This window comes from Oenanthe melanoleuca, chromosome 4 (assembly GCF_029582105.1).
Source record: "Oenanthe melanoleuca isolate GR-GAL-2019-014 chromosome 4, OMel1.0, whole genome shotgun sequence".
NCBI classification, from domain to species: Eukaryota; Metazoa; Chordata; class Aves; order Passeriformes; family Muscicapidae; genus Oenanthe; species Oenanthe melanoleuca.
Window position 1 is genome coordinate 35,467,674 of NC_079337.1, and position 16,500 is coordinate 35,484,173.

General features: G+C 36.0%; 1 protein-coding gene across 1 annotated transcript in view; it reads right to left on the bottom strand.

Annotated features, from left to right (window-relative positions):
- The window catches only part of GLRA3 (glycine receptor alpha 3), a 74,479-nt gene that overhangs the window by 31,811 nt on the left and 26,168 nt on the right, over positions 1-16,500 (bottom strand). The window contains exons 4-5 of the mRNA XM_056489666.1: positions 3,181-3,404; positions 210-292 (exon numbers count right to left, since the gene is read on the bottom strand). Coding sequence (XP_056345641.1) covers positions 210-292; positions 3,181-3,404 — 307 coding nt within the window. The remainder of the gene's footprint in view (positions 1-209; positions 293-3,180; positions 3,405-16,500) is intronic.

The following is a 16,500-nucleotide window of genomic DNA, read 5'->3' on the forward strand; positions in this document are numbered from 1 at the left end:
TACATAAATCTTTTGATTTTCAGTTCAAACAGGTATGAAAGAACCTCTTCCTCCTAAAATAATGTATATTTCACAGATTCTATTGATAAAATAGAAGATTCGTTTTGAAAATTTGTTCTTGTACCACTACAAGGGGTTTTCCTACCTCCTGTACAGCTGTTGTAATCCCTGCAAAAGTATGCATAGGATAATACATAAAGCAAACTTACAGCTTTCCAGCTGCATTATACATGTTTGCACATCCATCGGAAAATTTTTGAGATCCATCGGACAGGAAAGTATTAAAGTCAATCTGAAAGAACACAAAAAACTCATTAAAAATATACCCCCCAAAAAAAAGCCATAGAACTGTGCAGGAAGAATGCATGAATACAATGGAAGCAATTAGGAATAGAAAACATAAATCAATAGGAAGCTCTCCAAAAAGATCTTGATTAACTGAACCCACCTAACTCAGCCTAGTAAGACAACATGTGAAAAAATTTTACAGACTTTCAGAAAAATACATTTTTCAGTAGGGCTGCCTGACTTAATGGCAAGTCTAAAGGAATGCAGAAACCGTGTGCCTTTTTGTGCTACAGCAGAATTATTGCACTGTTCCTGTATTTCAAATCTTTGGCACAAAACTTACCAAATTTACAAGAATTCCACAACATATGTCAACTTCAAATCATGGTGGAAAAGTAGTTTTATGTGTTACTGTCCTAAAATAAGGTGCTTAAAATGCTAACACAAACGTTAAAGAACCTTTTTATGATATTGATGGTAGAGTGAAATATGGCTGTAATTTTGAACTGTAGCTGTGCATCAGTATTAGTCCTAATAGTTCCTGTGAAATTCTTTGCAAATTATAGGCAAAAGAGGTATTTTTAAATTTTAAATAAATGCAATATTTTATCTTTTGAGTAGAACTTCTCAGAGGAATCGGAAAGAAGAATTTATAAGAGATAAAGGCACGTGTTTTCCCTCCCTGGCCATGTCTAGGTATCCATTCATCGTTCAGAGCCATGACTCCACCTTCATTAATCAGCTCAGTTGATAGAATGTCCTACAAAAACCTGAGGAGCTTCAGTTCAATTGCTTACACATCAGACTCTTCTAGCATGGCAGTGCTCTAATCCCCCTCTCTTGAACCCACTCCCCTGTTTTTGGCACTGGGGCTAAAGAGAAGTGGGAAGTAGCTGGAAAGTATAGCTGTTTATTTCTTTTGCCTATTTTTTTTTCCTGACCAACATCCTTGATTCCTTGTTGCTATAATTTCTGTTGAGTCAGACAGTGACAGAGCTGCATGAGGAGAGCCTGAGGAGGGAAGTCAGACCCGTCCCCTATTCCCACACTGTTAAAAATAGTTCCAAAGGCAAATTCTGGCTATTGGGCTGGCAACACAGCATGTCGTTTCAGAGACACCTGGACTTTACTTTTTACTTCAGTAAATATTTTAGTATTTTATATTAAGTATTCATTGAGTTGGGAACTGTTGCCTTCCATTATTTTGTTGTCTGAATTGTTCCAATGCAATTAGGGATGAGGAAAAATTAGGGAATGAAAGAAAGAAGCTAATTTAGAAACTTTTTTTTTTTTTTTTTTTTTTTCCCTTTTAATGTCAGCACACTAGCAATTAGCATATCTCCCTTAATCAGAAGGTTAACTTACTCAAATGTACATAACTAAACTAGATGCCAATGATATGATTTTAAGTCTGTTTTAGAAACTGTAATAGTTCTTCATTAAATCAAGGCAACATAAAGTTTCTGGCTTCATAAGAAACAGAGAAGCTCTCTGGTATCTGCTTTCAGCACAGCTGATGTTTACCTTTACAATTTAATATTATGTTTCTCACATTTGGGGTTTTCCACTCAATTTCATGTGGCCATGAACTTGGCCTGAATTGTACTGAACTTGCAATCCAAACCAGTTTCAGCTGTGTGGTGGGGTCTATACCTTGTGCTGTACGTATTTGGAAGGAGTAGGGCAAGGCAGGGAGTTATTTGATTAGAGTGGAACAACAGCCAGTGCCTCTTGGGGTGACTCAGAAAGTCTGCAGATAATTGATCTAGATGTAATTTCTACTTGAATCCAGAGAAGGAATCCTTTTAACCTACTTGAATCTGTTTCTAGTGACAGAGTGCATGTCATGACACTGAAGATTGATTATGCATTGATTATGATTATGCTGGCAGACTAACCTCCTTTTGGATATGAAATCCTCACAAGAATTTTAGCCCAACCCTTTCTCCACGTGTAAGCTTGAAAAAGTGCTGCCTAATTGCACTGGAAGAACGGAAGGAGGAAGGAGACTCTTTTGCCACTGACACATCCATGCAAGTCATAAAGATTTCTTTTTCTCCAGTACACAAACTGTTTACAGGTTCCTGATGTCTCTTCAGAGAGTAAAATTATGCATTAATTTGGTGTCATAAAATGCAAAGCAAAACACTGAGTAGACAATAGTATATTTATTTTGAAAAGAGTAACAGTTTGCATAAGTGAGTCACTGCTTCAATACCAAATCTAGTGGGGCATTAGCATACTTATACCAATGTGTTTCTCATTAGATCAGGTTTTTGAAGACAGTGGTAAAATGCCTACTGATGTCTGTATTAAAAGGAAAGTGGTGGGAAGAGAAGTGGGATAATTAAATTTTGTCAATACTTATGATTGCTGCTTTCAGCTTCTTAAAACCTTTTCAAAAATTTACTTTCCAGTTTTCTCTCCATCTCCAGTAGTAAAAGACTTAGCTTTAAATGTCATACTTCCTCAAACAGGCTGTCTTTTCATGTTGAAGTGCAACTGCAATATCCAGAAAGGGGGAAAAGAAGTAACATTGGACTGTCATGAAATTGGAGACTATAGACTGTGAAACTTATACATAGGCCAACTCAGATTATAAAACTACAGGTTTGCTTGTTCTGTGCAGTGTCCTAGTTCCTCTAGGCTCAGTATTTGTACTTTAAAATGAGAAAGATACTTTTCTTATTTTTTTTACTATGTGCATGCCTATCATACTATTGCATGAGCGATCATTTTCTATTTTAATATTAACAATGAATGTTGATAAAAATCTGCATTCAAAACACACATAAGAGTTCTGCATGACTAGCAACTGAATATATGTTTTAGCAATTCCTAATTGTACATTTGAGCTTCTATCTGAAAAAATTCATTAGATTAGAGACTCACCTGATGGAATAAAGTACATTTCCATTTTTGAAAATCCGCAACAACTTATTATCTGTTGTAACTTCATGAAAGTTGGCACCTTTTTCATTAGCAAAGAACAAATCAGGTTTCCAAATTGAATCCAGCATGGATGGATCTAAATCTAAAGAGTCATCTGGATATTCACTGTATGCAAGGCGTGGATCATTCCAATTCTGACGGAGAAAGATGTTCACTCTGTAATCCTGAATAAAAGAGAAAACAAGCAAAGCCTTATCAAGCATAGGGATTTAGCTTTTATTTCATTTCTTAGCCATGTAATCCCCTGTCCATCTGTGGATGACAAAAGAATTACTTAGCTGAATGCCAAAATGATACCTATTTATATTAGTGGAGACACAATGGATAAGAATAAAGATGCATTTCAGGGCAATCGAAAAAAATCCTAAGATAAGGAAATCCAACCTCTATGTACAGTTCATATAATTCCATATAACTCTATCCTTATCACAAATTGCTCTTGAATTTGAATTGACCAACATAAAAAGAGTTTTATGGTGTCACCTTTTTCTGCTCAAACCCTGGCAGGGGCATTCCCACTTCCCTCTTTCTGTCAGTGAGAATCTGACCCACTGTAAGGGAAGCGAAATTAAATTTTTTTTCCCTCCATCTAATCCTTACTTGTTTTAGATCCACCACACAAGCTTTCTGTGCCTCAGTTCCCTATGGAACATTGTGTGAACAGTAATCTGCCATACAGCAGTGTGGGGAGGGCATATGTTCCTCTCTTCAAAAAGGGTAGAGACCACATAAGTCTTCCTGATAAATTAGATTAGCTACAAGTGTGGTCACCCTAATTTCTACATTTCTGTCTTTATCAAGAGTGCTGTTATAGAAAAGATGAGTGAGTGCTTCAAACTTCTGGAAGTCATTTTGAAGCTACACATACACTCTGTCAGAAATGTATTTATGGCTCTACACCTTCTTACAACTTCACCACTCTGAAAATACTTAGTTTTAAATAAAGTTGAATAATAGCTTCTCATTGCATTACATTTAGAACTGAGACTGAACATAAGGGCATAGGAACTTTTATTAGTCATAGTAAGATTTCCCTCGCTATTTGAACTGCATTAATGAAAAAGATATAAATAAAATAGAGAAAAAAATAGGTAGCTGCAGGGGGAAAATGGCAACTCATTGTCAGACCTTACATGATACCTCTACAAAAAAAAGTTTAAAAAATTGCTTGTTTATGGTTAAAAAAGACGATGAGAATTTATTTTAACAAGAAAACTTTTTGAGTGAGAATGGGAAACCAAGTATCCAGGGCTGAAAAATACAATTTAGCCAAAAGCTATGGATACTAGTTATTATAGGTTAGACTACTAGTTAAAACTTCATTGGTGTAGAAATTTTTCATTAAAAATCCAGCATTTTACCAACATTTCTCTTAGGAAACTTCAGCATGCAGCCGTGTAGTGGGAAGAATCATGCCAACAGACCTAATAAAGGAGAACAGGAACCTCAATATGCAACATTTACTCATGAAAAACATGAGAAACAGATTTTCATATATTCAGCATCCTGCTGTTTTGGTCAATTTAATTACTCAGCTTGATTAAGAGTAGCCAAATATGCTAAAAATATGCTTACCAAGTATTGCCAATTGAAAATATGCAAATCATATAGAGAAGGTCCCAGTAAAGAATTTTATGTTCACATAACCTTAAAATTTTTTTCACACAAAGAAAGTAAGAAGAAAACTACACCTGAAGAATGAAATTAATTCAGATTACTGCTTCCAGCAGAGAGGAAAAAGGCTCTCTGACCAAATAGAAGCATTAAATGCACAGGAATTGTTAAACAACTATTTTATTTAAAGAAATAAACTATTAATTAATTTGTTAAACACACATGCACAAAAACACCCCAACCCCTTTTAGGAAAGGACTGAAAGATATTTTCTTTTTCATCATGGGTAGTGACAGCCATTAAAAGTTCTTATGAGAACCTGTTGGTATTTTTTATAATTAGTACCATGAGGTGATAAAACCAGAGCCAAGGATTTGTACTTTACAGAAACAAGCCTGTGTTTTCTGTGTGTTTCTAAAGTAAGACAAAATTCTTAGACAAGCTTGTGCCTCAGTGCTCACAGAACAATATTTCTGGTGTCTTCAAGTAAGAGGGAATAATAATAACCCCTGAAATATGCTTATTTCCTTGCATGATATCCCAAATACCATGTAGTAGCGGTTTCCATTCCAGATTGCTGTATAAAATCAAAATGACAGGAAGAAGTATGTGGGAGCAAGGATGGCTCCATTGTCTTTCCCAGCATGGGCAATCCTTGCACTGAAGGAAACATTAGCTCTAAACCCAGGGCACTGGGGTGGGAGCTCTGCAGAACTTTGCATTTCAGCCCAACCCAAGCTTTATATTATAAATTATATAATCTGAGGAATGTCTATTCACTCAGTAAATACTTTTCTCAGAGGAATATGAAGAGTTTATGGATAGGTTTAGCTGTAGAGTAAAGGTCTTACATGTGTGAAACAGAACAGGTGAAAAATGCATAGCAAGAAGGGGAAATGAAAAAGGAAAATGGAGAATGACAAACGGTGGAACCCTTTCAAGATTATATTAAGTGATTCTGCATGTCAGTATGAGTAAATTTTATTGGTTTAAATTGTTTCCAGCTTTTAATATGAAAAAAAAAGTTCACACTGAAGCAACTGGAGCTATTTTTCATTGTTCTCTCCCTTGAAAACTCTGACTTATATTGGCATGCAATATTCACTAAAAAAAATCCCAATCTATCAATAGGAAAGAGATATGTTCAACTGCTATTTTATGAAAGACAAGTATTCATCATCTCAGTTTATCATTACACATTATGAGCACAATGCTTAACTGCTTTAAGCAAGTAGGGTTTGATGCAAACACAGACACCAGAATCAAATTGCCTGAATTGATTGGTTATCCTGCAAGAGGCTCATGTATTCTCATGTGCTATTTGCCTGAAAGGATGACTGCTAATTCAAATAACTGTGACAGAAAGTGTCCTTGAGGGGAGGGAGAAATCATCATTTCAGTTGTTGTGACTTCCACAGCCTCATCTGTAACCTCAAGGCTGCCATTGTCTGAACAGCTGCTGTGCCCTGGTTCTACAGAATGAGAGTGAGACATGGGCACTTGTTTCACCATACTTCAAAACCTTAGCCACAAGGGGAACCTTCTTAGAGGGTCAGGATACTGTCCATCTGCATCACAAGGCTCAATAAAATAAAAATTGGAGATCAGGAAATTGCTCTTTTCTGTCCATACCAAGGTTTGGGCCACTATGCCCCTCAGTACTAACATTTTGATTAGTAACTTCTAGCACACAGTAAAATCTGAAACACTCACAGAATATTTTGATTTCTGCCTCATTATACTTGTACAGATAGAGGTTATTACCATAACTTACAGAATGTAGCTTTATGGAGATTTTTGCACAAATCCTCAAGATACTAATTTCCTAATTCTCACTATTTCTTTAATGCATTTTTCATATGCACTGCATGTGGAATCCTTCTAGATCTGAGAGATTCCAAAATATGCCCCTCATTTGAACACTGAATATCACCTACTCTCATAATTTTTGTATGCTATAATTTGTACCAAGTTTTCAGAATTTCATGCATAAATTACAGAACTCTCTCTATTGCCATTCCAAATATTATGACAATTTTGCTTAATATATACTTCTAAGTGAAATCTAGACTTGTCTTTTGTATAATGTAGCCAAATTATTCTTCCTTCACTAGTTTTAATTCATTGTAAAATTTTAATGTGGACAACTTACAGACTTTGAAAGAACACTGTTAAGTGTAAACATAAGACACTATAACAAATATTGTTCTTGTGGAAATTTTTTTCTTCATGTGTTAGCTATGACACTTGTTATGAAAGCTCATTTGCACTGCTATACAAGAAGAGGTTATATGTTGCAGAACACATTGATAGTTTTAATATTTTCTGCTGAGATTTTTCTGAAGTTACTGTTTTGGTGTCTGAAAAACATGCAACTTGACATGCTTTTTATTGCTGCCTTGATTGGTATAATTAGACAGGATGGCCTGTGGCATAACAGTAATTTGTGGTAATTACATCTTTCCATTTTAAATTTATTCAGTGTTCTTAAGCACTGTGGCGGCACATTAGGTAACTAATCACTTTGTCCAAATTGATGGAATTTTTTAGTTTTCCTTTCCATAGCTAAAAATTTCAGACTAGGCCAAAAGTTTTTCAGCTAATAACTTCAATATGCCTTTGGCAAAACTTTTCTAGTACAGAAGCTCAAATATTTAAATTGAACTTAGCCCTCAAATTGTCAAGTCCTTTTCCATGCAGGTTACCAATGCCATTGTAAAATCAAAGTAGGAGAATAACCTTGAAATTCACTCTCACATTTGAGAAATGCAAATATAGTTTTTGTATTCTGAAGGATTGCCTTGTATTTCCTCATGCATAGTAGTTGAAATTCCATCATTACTGAGATTACTTATGGTGCAGTCTTATCTGTTCAAAAGGATGTGCAAAAGAAAGTGCAGGGAAGGATGGTACAGGACTGGGTAGGGTAGTCAGTTCTGTGAGAGTAGACATGAAAAGTTGGATTTCTTTGAATTGATATGCAAAGGAATTGTTTTATGACTTAATTTATTACTTGATTGCTTTCTGTAAGTATATCAAAGGGGTGGGAGAAAATATTTTAAATCTAAAGACAAGAATATCCTTCCTTAACTTTCAATAAATTTAGACTGAGCTGAAATGGTTCATCTATTTTCTTACACTAACAGACACTAGTGATATTTTCATTGGTCTTATTTATTACAGTAAACAAGGGGATTTTTTTTTTTTTTTTACATCTTTGCACTATTACTGGAGTACTGTTTAAAGTTCCCATGTTCCCATCATAAGAAGGGAACTGTCTGAGCAAGTCCGAAGGAGTGCCACAAGGTTGATAAGAGGACAGGAAAACCTCTGCTACAAAGACAGGATGAGAAAGTTGGGGCTGTTCAGCCTGGAGAAGAGAAGGTTGAGTGAAGAAATTTTTTACTGTGAGAGTGATGAGGCACTGGAACAGGGAGGTTCTGGATGCTGCAACCCTGGGAGCATTCAAGGGCAGGTTGGATCAGGCTTTGAGAAACCTGGTCTAGTGGGACATGTCCCTGCCCATGGGAGGGAGCTTGGGACTACACAATCTTTAAGGTCCATTCTAATCTGTTAACATTCTATGATTCTGTGATTACAGGGCTGGACTGCAGTAAGGATAGTAAATATATCTGTGCTGTCTGGCATTTCAATTAATGAGTGAAAACCAATTGCAACAAGCTCCATGCTGCACCATTAACTGTAACTCATTAATCTGTCACAGATTTACCATAGCAGCTAAAGAGAAATTAACTGTGATTTAAATCAATTGCTTAGTACTTAGTTTTAATTGACACATTAAATCTGTGTCAGAGTACCAATATTTGACTAATGTCAAACATCCCTGAGAACATGCTTATCTCTACAGAAGAGCTGTAGGGCATTCATTACAAGAAGCAATGCAGATGCTCTGTTAATTATGATAAAGAGTTTGTCTATGGCACAGAGAATCCCTCTTGGTGATCTCTTGCTGAATCTTTTCATAGGTGGAGTCTCTGTTTCAAGAACTGATTTTGGCAGTCCGTGTCTAAAACTAAGGATGTCCTTATTGCTCTGACTCTGGAATCACAGAACCCATAGAGAGGCTGACAGCAACTGCACTACTGTACCATTCCCTTAGCACAAAGCAACTGTGTGAATTTTCTAGAACCACATGATCCCTCCCTTGGACAGCAATGTCTTCATGGATGTGCCTTAGGAAAACAACTTCTTGCAATTTCTGTTTCTAATCCTCCCACTCTTGTGATTCTATTGTGCAAGGAAAAGAATTCAGTTCCACACACAAACACATGGAAAACTTTCTTGTATGGTTTTGCCTGAAGTTAGTTGGCTAAACCCTTTGTGGGTGATTAGGATGTCCAGATTTCAGCCCTTGAAGGCCTATTCAGTTCCTGGAAAAAAGCTCTAATCCTAGTTTAGATTGAAAATTGTGGGTGCACCTGCTCCCTTCACTAAGTAGGACATTCCAGATGGATGGGAGGTTTAGGTGATGACTAACTGGCCTTCCTCATCTCAGGAAGATTTAAAATTTATTTGAGCTATTCAGGAAAGACTGTTTATGGATTTGGATGAACAGCTTCTCTGAGCAGTAGATTTTAAGGTGTGTATTCATGTATTTAATATTTCTAGGGTTTTGGGATTAGTTTTGTTAAGGTAATTTTAGGGGTTTTAGTTTGATTTTGTTTGTTTCTCATACATTTCAGAAGTAGTAGATATCCCAATGAGTGTCCTGTGAATGGTTTGGTTAAAGCATTGCAAATGGATGGGTTTAGTTTATTTTAGTGCAGAGTTATTTAGCTGAGTTTATTTCAGTAGCAGTACTGGGTTTTAGATTTGGTGCACACATGTAATCATCAGAAGTCAAAGGCAGTTAATGTCTAGGACGCCTATTCTTAAAAAGATTAATTATAGTACTGACATACTATATAATAATGTTTGTCATAGCTCCTACTGCATGTCCTAGAATATTTATTAATTAAAGATTGAATATACTACTCCCATATTTAATGAAAGCTGTATGTTCCCAAGTCCTAGTGCATTACACTGAAATCACATTTTGAAACTTGTTCAGTGTAATTGCTTTTTTAAGCTTTAGCTCAGGGGATTTTAAAATGTTTGCACATTCAAGAAGTAGTATAAGGAATTAGATGAAAAATGACATGACAATTACATGAACAAACAACATCCTCTAAGCCTCTGTCTTCATTTGGTCCTTGCCATGTTCTCAATTGACAAAAGATTCTGTTTTTTTTCTGCAAGCAAATGATGTGTCCCTGAAGAAGTTTTTGCTCTCACAGCAGAAGGTGCTTCTTGCTAAGTGAAAAGTTAAGTTTTTCTGAGATCATTCATTTGTTCACATAGATTTCTGGTGCTGTATTTTCCATTTTGTTATTGCTTATGTTAGCCCTTTGAATATGACTGGTTTCAACGAGTGAGTGAATGGGCTAATTCCATAAATCTTTACTGAAAACATGTATTTCAAATCATCCTGTTTTGTCTCCTCACAGAAATATACCCAAATTAGATTAAATACAATTTTGGGAATTCCATATTAAATTTCCCTGATAACTTTCTTGTGTTGGTAGACAAATATGATATTGTCTAGAATAGAGTAAATAAGGTAAAATAAAAGGTAAAGCTAAACTAGGTCAAGCCCAGAAGCAGGGCCTGCTAACTCCTCTAGTCTAGACACCTGCTAGAGTGGGCTATGAAAAGGAATATATTTCTAAATTTAAACAAAGTTGATCAGATATGAGTTGGCCTTAAATTTATTGATATGCATGAAATGCACCAAGAGTTCTACTAGGAAAATCATGTTGTTTTAGTGGTTTTACAATGATACTTTGGCAACACATAAAATTTTATGTGCATTTGAACTGTACCAGTACTGAAGAGAAAGGGAACAATTTGTTTGTCTACCCAAAGACATCATCTAGGGGCATTTGAAAAGCCCTAAGATATTTTGCCTTTTGGCTGCTGGTTCCTGCAATCCTGTGACATGTTTACCTTTCCAGATAACTCAGGGAGTCTTAGGGATTGTTAAGGCCACACTAAATGAACTCAGGCAATTAAATAAAACTTCACCAGACACAAACTCCATTCACTATCAATTTTTTAACCTGTTCCTTTCATGAAGAAATTAACTTTTTGAACAAGTACATGTAAGGGAGAAAGAAGAAATGTCAATTTTAAGGGCTTCCACTAGGTCCATGATGAAAGGCTTAAAAGTAAAGGTTACTTATTAAAAAGTAAATCCTTATTTTAAAATATCTAAAATATTGTAATTTGTAATACTATGGTAATATCAGAACAGCAGTCACAGGCACAAACCTAAAACATTTTCCCTACATTTTGCTAAGCTGGGAAATAGTCTTGTTACCTTGTAAGGTCTAGTATATATATTTAAAAATTGAAGTAAAACCATCCAAAATTAATGAAATAATTAATCAGTGTAAAATATAAATATATACATTGAAAACTGTTCTTATATTTGGATGTGGTATATATTTTATATACATATATGATATACATTAACAAGACATGCAAATGATGTATTTAATAAAGTCACTTTTCTGAAATTGTCGAGCAGCCACATTCACAAAAAATAAGAAAAAATATATTGCAAACAAGAGAGCTAATAATGGCTTACTAGAAACATTGAATTTTCAATATTCTATCCCAGGAGTTAAGTAGCTAAACCCTCATCCAATTTAAATCTTTTAAAAGAAGATAGAGGAACTAAAAAGAAGATTGTGAGAGATCCCACATATTGTAGCTTACAATGTTTGTAGATGGAAAGCAGACTAGAAATCTTCTTTGTCTAATCCTGTTATGCCAATAAATTAGCTTGCATATGGTCCTATATGTTTAAATTTTGGAAATCCATTAACTGAAAAAGAAATCTAGTCAGTGAAAGATCAGGCAATGTAAAGATTGCTTTTTTTTAAACAAGAGAATTAATTCAGATTCTCCAGGAGTGCTTTTGAAGATTATTGCTTTATCATCAAAAACAGGTAAATAAGAAATAATGAATACCTACTTTTTCTCAGTTATGTGTGTTCAATACATTTGTTTTTAATTCACTTTCAATATCTTCATAGTTGTAATAAAGTTTTAGGTCAGTATCTATTCACACTGCCTCAGTTTCCAATGCGAAATACCTTGATGAGGTGGCTACCTGTTTCTTTTTGGTTTTTTTCCCCTGGGAAAGAAAGATGTGGGATTAAATTTGCTTCTAGGCAAAATCAAATTTTAAGCCTAGAGGCTTGCAAGTTGGGATCTTTCCAAACTCTGGAGAAGGCTGCAGTTTGTTTGAGCAGAAGTAAAGTTAATTTACCTCATAGTGGCTGGTACAGGGCTATGTTTTGATTTGTGCTGAACACAAGGTTGATAATATGGAGGTGTTCTTCTGTTATTGTTGAGCAATGCTTTAACAGAGCCAAAGCATTTTTTGCTCTTCCAACTGCCGTGCTGGTGAGGAGAGTGGGAAATTGGGAAGAGACAGAGCTGTCACAACTAACACCCACTGACCAAGGTGATACACCACACCATATGGCATCATGCTCAATGTATACTGGGGGGAGAGAGGAGTAGGGAGGCAAGAAGGAGGAGGAGCATATTTGGAGAGATGGTGTTTGCCTTCCCAAGTAACTGTAGGGTGTGATGGGGATGTGCTTTCCTGAGTATGGTTGAACACCTGCCTGCCCATGGGAAGCAGTGAATTAATTCCTTGTTTTGCTTTGCTTGTGTGCACAGCTTCTGCTTGCCCTATTAAACTGTCTTTATTTCAGCCCATGAGTTCTCTGACTTTTTACCCTTCCAATTAATTCTCTCCCTGATCCCACTGGTGGAGGAGTGAGCAAGCAGCTGAGCAGCACTGGTTTGCTGGCTGGGGTTAAATCATAACAAGAGGGATTTTTGTTGGCTTTGCAGTGCTTTTCAGCCCTGCAAATTCAAGAAGAAATTCAAAGTCTCTGCAAGCTGGAGCACTAGAGGCAGAAAAGCAGAGGCTGGTGAGCTGGGAGTACCTGCAATTTAGAGAGAGGGAGGAAGGTGTCAATCTGTAGATCTCTGTCTAGAGACACCTGTCTGGTGAATCTAAACAGCAGAGTAGCATTTCCTGGGTAAACTGGCTAATTAGATAAAGGGTCAAATGGTAGTGCTTAGGAGTGAGAGAAGACAGAACTCAGTTTCTGTGCTGAAGGAGATGGCTGCTGCTGCTGCTAAGGTCCGTATAATATGTCTGAGATTCTGAATTCATAAGGGTTATTTTATGCAAAATGAAATGAGAGATGCTGAGGTTTTTTATTTTGTAAATTGATATTAGGATCTAAAAGGATTTAGGTGGGAGAAAAAACAAATAATGCTGCAATTGCTATGCCAGGATGTAGATTTTTATGAACAGCTTGACAGCAGCCTTCTAACAGATTGAAAAGACTAATATAATAATGTGGAAATAAGAAGATACTGGAAAGGATGGGAGTGATACCACATGATTTCATAGTGCAGTGCTGTACAAGTAATGGTTTTCTCTTTAAGCAGAAAGAGCAATCAGAGGAAGAGGATCAATGTAAGGGAACACAGATAAGGGAAAATAAAGAGGTGTGAACTGTTTCTCAGCTTTGCTAGAACATGAGACAACTTTAGGTAAACAAAGTATGTAAAAATTTAACTAAAAGCTAAGTCTCCCTTGGGATGAGAAGATAAAGATTCTGGAAGAAGCTTTGATAAGTTTGCAAAGAAACCATTTGGGTTTTAGGAAGCTCTAGAACAGGTGATGAGTAGTATTTAAAGCAGCACTGTACGCCATAGCAAGGACTTGAGCTGATGATGTAGGAGGTCGCTTCAGGTTTTTTGCAGCTAATAATTGAAGTAAGTGCTATGGGGAAGTAGAAAGCTTTGTGTCTATAAGCTGAGCTGCTCAGCTTTCTGTATAGTAAAGTGTTTTGCAAATTCTTTAAGAATGTTGGTTAAAATGGACCAGAAAGAAGAATGCATTTGTATGTTTGGATGAGCTGATTATAACACCTGTCCTGGTAAATATTTATCTATTTAAGATAAACCAGAACAATTAGTTCTAGCTTAAAGTAGTGAGGCAACTATTTGTTTGTAATGTGTACAAGGGAACACTTCTTCCAAGCAATCTATTGAAAGACAACCTAGAATAGGTACAATAGAACAAAATCAGAAATGCTTATTGAAGAAAGATGAAGCTAAAACAATTAAAGAGCTATGGCTCATGAAAGGAAAGTAATTATGGTGGCTTAAAAATGGGTTGGTGTGGTTTAAAAGCATATTTTATTTGTAAATGCAAGATAATCTCATTAGTGGGGGGAGTACAGAAAGATCTATAGTGTGCTTTCTATCAACATTCAATTCCTTTCAGACTGAATCAAGAAATACCCCTGAGCAAAAACATGGTAAGGCCAAGTAAGAGACATGTGACTTTCAATTGTTAATTGAGATTGAGTGTTAAATTAAAATTCTATTAATTAATTCAGTGTTAATTGTCTGCACTGTTATTTGCCATCACATCTCTCCATGAGCATCCCCTCCAATGCACTTTGAGCACTTGCATTAGGCTAAGCGTATTAACACACACTGAATAAAAATTGCTGTAAATCTGCATTAAGGTCAGTGTTGTACCTGACCTTTAAAACTCAGAAAACCTTGAGCAAGTTTATCAGTTACATTTCCTAGAATAAAAGCAGACATTTTGGTATGGCCTACTATGTACCCAATAGACTACTTGTTTTGTGTATTCAGTATTCTGACTGAACATTTGCAGCTGAAAATGTTGGCACTGATATTATTCTGACCCTCTGTGACTGAATAATCTCTTCTCTTTTTTTTTTTTTTTTTAATTATATTTGCCAGCAATATATATGACACTGCTCTTAATGATCACAAAATCTTTTTGTGTCAGGAGATACAGTGTGAATACAACAAGCTGAGCACATCTTGAGCTACAAAAACTCTCTAAAGAACTTTTTGGGGTATTCTGATAAAAGCTGAAGTTTAAGTTCTCCTGCACCAGTAAGAAACGTATTTTCTTTTCTGTAGGATTTGGTCCCAATATTGCCAATATATATTTAATTTACATGACCAAGCAATCCAACTCATTTGTCAGATTTTTAAGGTTATGTATGCTTAGATACATTACTATTTATCTCAAATGAAAAACTTCATATGTTAATTCGTATTAAATATGTTATGTCAATTTCATTATAATGAGATAATCATTTTATTCTGGGTTTTCATAATTTTTTAATATTTTATTCTTCCAGATTTCTAAATTCTTATGTGTAAAAGCCCAGAATAGCAGTAACTTGTAAAATATGAAACACTGGTCCTAGGTTTTCCTTTATATGTGTGAAGCAGTAAGAGTTTTACTTGTCTAGAGGATGAGTGTGAAATTTTTTTGTGAATATCATTGACATGCACAGATCTCATGTTACCCTTCAGTTTGATAACACTGAAGAATTGCTGAGGCTGGATCCTAAGTGGTGCCAACGATAAAAGTTTGTTTAAGGGAGCTTTTAATTATGTAGTTCACTTTTTTGCCTGCCTCCTCAGAGCACACATTACATAAATGAAATTGCTCATATGATCAGTTAAAATCACCCAGGTTCAACAGGTTGGAAGGATGGAAGGAAGGAAGGAAGGAAGGAAGGAAGGAGGGAAGGAGGGAAGGAAGGAAGGAAGGAAGGAAGGAAGGAAGGAAGGAAGGAAGGAAGGAAGGAAGGAAGGAAGGAAGGAAGGAACCCATCACACACTGACACACTCCTCATCCTCACTGGGAACTATCCAGCCCATCAGTGCGAAATTGGCACCGGGCTGCTCTGTTTTTTAACCCCTTGTTGCTCTGCCTGTTTACTCTGTTATGCACAGCTGAGGCAGCAGAGGGAGCTCAAAGATTTTGGTCATCAGCAAGAGACCCCCGGGAGGCCCGGACAGGGACAGACACTGCCAGGGGCACTTGCAGGGACAGCGAAGGACAGAGCTCCATCTATCCGGACTCCTTTAAAGCTGGGAGATTATATGCATGTCCCATTGCCAGCTGGTAGTTTTAAATACAAGGTATCAGTGCCCAGGTTTTATTTTGTATTTATGGCTTACGTATCCTGTTCTGTTTGCAGTTTAGAAAAAGAGGTGTTTACCTAGAATTTAAAAGTCCTTTTTGAGTCTAAAAAATTGTTTGAATGAGTTAAGACATTGGTACCTAAATTTTAAGGAATACAGAAAATTCACTTGATGAAATAATGAAAATTGAAGAAAATACTGAACTGCAGTGAATTTACTTTTGTTAAACTGTGCAAAAATTCAGTTTGTGAAATAACACAAGATTGTTTTCATTGTTATATAAAGGTAGAAAGATTTTCATTTTTAGAAGTTCACCGTCAGTGTTAGGGAGAATAAAATCTAATAAATCACACAACTGAATGTCCTATCTAGACAAAAACACTTGTTCTTCTGCAAAGAAACATTTGAGTCTCTGAGAGGTCATCAGCAGCTCACAATAAATAGAAGTCTGTTTTGAGCTGTATCAGTGGATACATTATCAACGGAAAACAAGCATCATGAAGGTCAAGGTTGTGCTTAAAAGTCCAATTTTTGAATGCATAAAAACAAGAGAATGAAAAACCT